The sequence below is a fragment of the Crocodylus siamensis genome, chromosome 8, assembly GCF_052110815.1.
Source record: "Crocodylus siamensis isolate JL-2025a chromosome 8, ASM5211081v1, whole genome shotgun sequence".
Taxonomy (NCBI): Eukaryota; Metazoa; Chordata; order Crocodylia; family Crocodylidae; genus Crocodylus; species Crocodylus siamensis.
In genome coordinates, this window is record NC_143402.1 from 41486863 (window position 1) to 41490065 (window position 3203).

Consider the following 3203-nt stretch of genomic DNA (forward strand, 5'->3'; position numbering starts at 1 on the left):
GGAGTCAGTGTGTTTTGAGGCAGAAGGCACAGCCTGGCCTTGCCAGCCCTCGTGCAGTGGCGCTGCACAGCTAGACATGGGGTAATACCAGCTGTTCTAGGGGAGTAAAGTGTGGTGTCTACAGAACACAAGGGGTTTGTTTGGAAGCAGAACCAGGATTTCCCAAAGGTGCTTGTGAGAGCAGCAACTCTCACTGCAGAGGTGGATTCACCCCCTGACTTCAGCCTGTTTTGCCTCTACCAGTTGGAGCAGACTTCGTTTAATCTATAAAGCAGGTAAAAGTCCCTCCCTCCCTTCCTCTTTCTGCTGAAAGACACACTTCCTCCCTCTCCTCTTTCCCCTCTCCACCAGCTCCCCTGCCTGCTGCTGCTGCCTTCTTCACCACTCTGGGCAAGAGAAGCTCCAGAGCAGGCTGGGCTCAGCTGCGTGGGGAAGGTGGTGAGTGTGGTGGGAGAGTAGCTGACCCCACCTTGCCCAGTCCTGGAGCAGACATGGACTGGAACCCCTTCTGTCAGGTGGAGAGAAGGGGCAGAGAGGGGGTGTGCCTTTGAGCCGGAAGGGGGAAAGGAGTATTTTCATATGCTTTAGGATGTTAAAAAGTCCTTGGAGGCTCCATAGTACAGTGCAATCCAAAAGAGAAGCGTAGCCCTGCCACTGCGCCCCCTCGGGATCTGCCCCTTTGGGCATGTTATACATCTCTGTAATTTAGGTGAGTTCACATTCCTGGGACATGATTAGAGTATCAGTCCTTCCTCTGACAAAAAGTGTCACCCCCTCTGAATGGCACAGCCTGGAGACCTGGCCCCTAGGGAGCTAGCTTCCTCTTCTGACATCACAGGCTCAGTTCCGGGTGACTTCAAGGTTCTGCTTCAGACCTAGCCATGATGTCTCACATGAGGCTCGTGCTGGCAGGGGAGCAGGTGGATTTTTTTTCCAAATGTGCAGATATTAAGAAGCCAAGATCAAGAGTAGAATAGATCTGTTCTGGAGAAGTTCCCTCCCATTTGTTATGTTCATTCTTGTTTCACACTGACAGGGCTGCACCTTGCTGTTCGTCTAGCAGAGGGCTTGGGTTTAAGACCTAGGTGTCCCTTCAGCCTTCCTAACTCTGTTCCTTGCAGTGTGTTGGATAGACGGGGCATCTTGCATCAGGAGGAAAGCAGTGCTCGGGAGGAGAGCAGCACTCGAGGGCCCAGCGTGCAGAAAGAGAGCAGTGCTCGGGAGCCTGGTACTACTCAGGGGCTCGGTGCGCAGGAGGAGAGCTGTTCCCAGAAGGGCCACAACAGCCCTACACATGACGCTGCTGTAAGTGCTCCTTTAACATAGGCATAGAAGGGCATGTAGAATAAGTGCCCTCCTCCCATGCAACCAGGAACTCTACACTCCTCTCCCATTGGCAACACTGACCAAAGGCCCCAGAGCTGGCCCTATAGACGTAGTGGCTGAGCTGTTGGGAGTGAGGAGGAGAAACACAGTTGTCCGTGGAGTAAAGCTGAGTCCTGGATTGAGGGACCTGCTGGCAAGGGTCTTGCTTCAGGGGCATGTGGGTGGGATGGAGCTGTTAGGTGGCTGGCCCCCTTGGCCTTCTTGCCTGCGGTGCCACAAAGCCCAGCATGGTCTGCTGGGATTGTATTCCTTGATGGTGGCTGGTTGCCTGCACTCCACAGCAGAAACAATGTACATCATACTGAATAGTGAGCCCCAAAAGCATGGGCCTTGTTCTGGCTTTTGGTTGCCAGAGTCTTTCCTCTAAGTTGAATTTTTCACCCCTAGGTTATCAGTTATGTGTGAGGGCATCTCTTCAGCACCTCCTGTAGAAGTGCTATTGCACAGGTTGCTGTACCTGTTGTTCCTCATTTTCTTTCCTTTCCTTCTCCTTCCATCTCCCCAGTTTCACCCTGCTTCCCCTTTCAGCAGTGCTGTTCATTGCAGACTCAGCTGAAAATGTAAACTAACCAGAAAGAACAGTGGTTGTGGGACTGCTGGTCTTTTTGGAGGGGAGGGTGGATATGGAGGCAGGCAGGCAGGGCTCCTTCAAGAGTTATTTCTCTCTTCCTTTCCATACTGCAGCTCTTCCACATGTGGCCTTTGTGTTAGAAAACCAGCTCAGTTTACACTGTGAGCAGCCCAGGTACTTCTCAGGGGCCGCTGAGCACCATGGCTGGGCAGTGGCTTCTGGTTCCTGGTACTGATTTAAAGGAGTATTTTGTGCCTCAGGTGGGGATAAGATGTGATGATCCTTTATTCCATTCTTGTAAGCTCTGTAGAGTCTTATACAGAGGAAAACCTCTGCTTGACAGTCATTTTCTTTGGTGTTAACTGAGCTTTTGAAAACAGCTGGTTTAAATGTCCTGGATCTGCTAAGTCAAATGTGATCCTGTTTCCTTTAAGTCCATACAAGACGAACAGTAGAGGAAAGAACAATAAAGACAGAGAATGTAGTTTCTCTCTGGCAGTCTTGCTGCTGGGCAGTGCAGGCAGCACATCTCAGCTACTCTGAGATCAGGCAAACTTCTACCAGTGCTGGGCTGTTCACAGTGCTGCTTCAGCCGGCTCTCATGTCAGTGCCACAGGAGGGGAGCTGTATTGGCAGTGAAGCCAAACTCTCACTAGAGATGAGTCATGAAGTCCGTCAGTTAACATTCAAGACATTGATGGCAGAGACTGCAAGCTCATGTTCCTTGCCAGGGTCAGCAGCCAGGCATAATTATTTGAGACCTTTGAGTCCATTTATGGCAGGATGTCTTTTAGGCCAGTGGGGGGTGTCATGGTGTGTCAGGGCATGGGAGCAGCACCAGCCATGGTGATGAAGTTTGCACTTTCCCAGCCATGCTTTCTGCAGCTCCCTGGCTCTCATGGTGATCCTTGCTAGCCATGTCCAAAAAGGACTGTCACTAATGCTAACCAGTCACCACATGTTCTGGTGACTCCAAGTGCCCCTTCCTAGACTGGCTAGTTATCATGCCAACCCATGCCTTTACCAGAGCCATAGAGAACCCTTCATACTTTTCACAATCCATTTTTTTGCCCGTCTTTCCTGAGGGCCTCTCTACTGCACTTATGTTTGCTTTCGAGGTAGAACTAGGGTCTCTACTATAGCCAAGCAGTGCTGTGCACATGTGTAATTGGAAGAGCGCACATTCTTATGGGATGGGGAGAGTACCCCTCCAAACCATCACTCCCTCTCTCTCCTCTCTCACCAG

General features: G+C 51.1%; 1 protein-coding gene across 3 annotated transcripts in view; it reads left to right on the forward strand.

Moving 5' to 3' along the window:
• Positions 1–3203, forward strand: part of ZDHHC9 (zDHHC palmitoyltransferase 9) — a 43881-nt gene that overhangs the window by 37760 nt on the left and 2918 nt on the right. For all 3 annotated transcript variants that reach the window (XR_016444022.1, XM_090061713.1, XM_090061715.1), the window contains exon 9: positions 1122–1305. Coding sequence is in view for 2 of the 3 variants with exons in the window: in XM_090061713.1 (XP_089917839.1) it covers positions 1122–1305 (184 nt within the window). In the remaining variant the exon portion in view is untranslated. The remainder of the gene's footprint in view (positions 1–1121; positions 1306–3203) is intronic.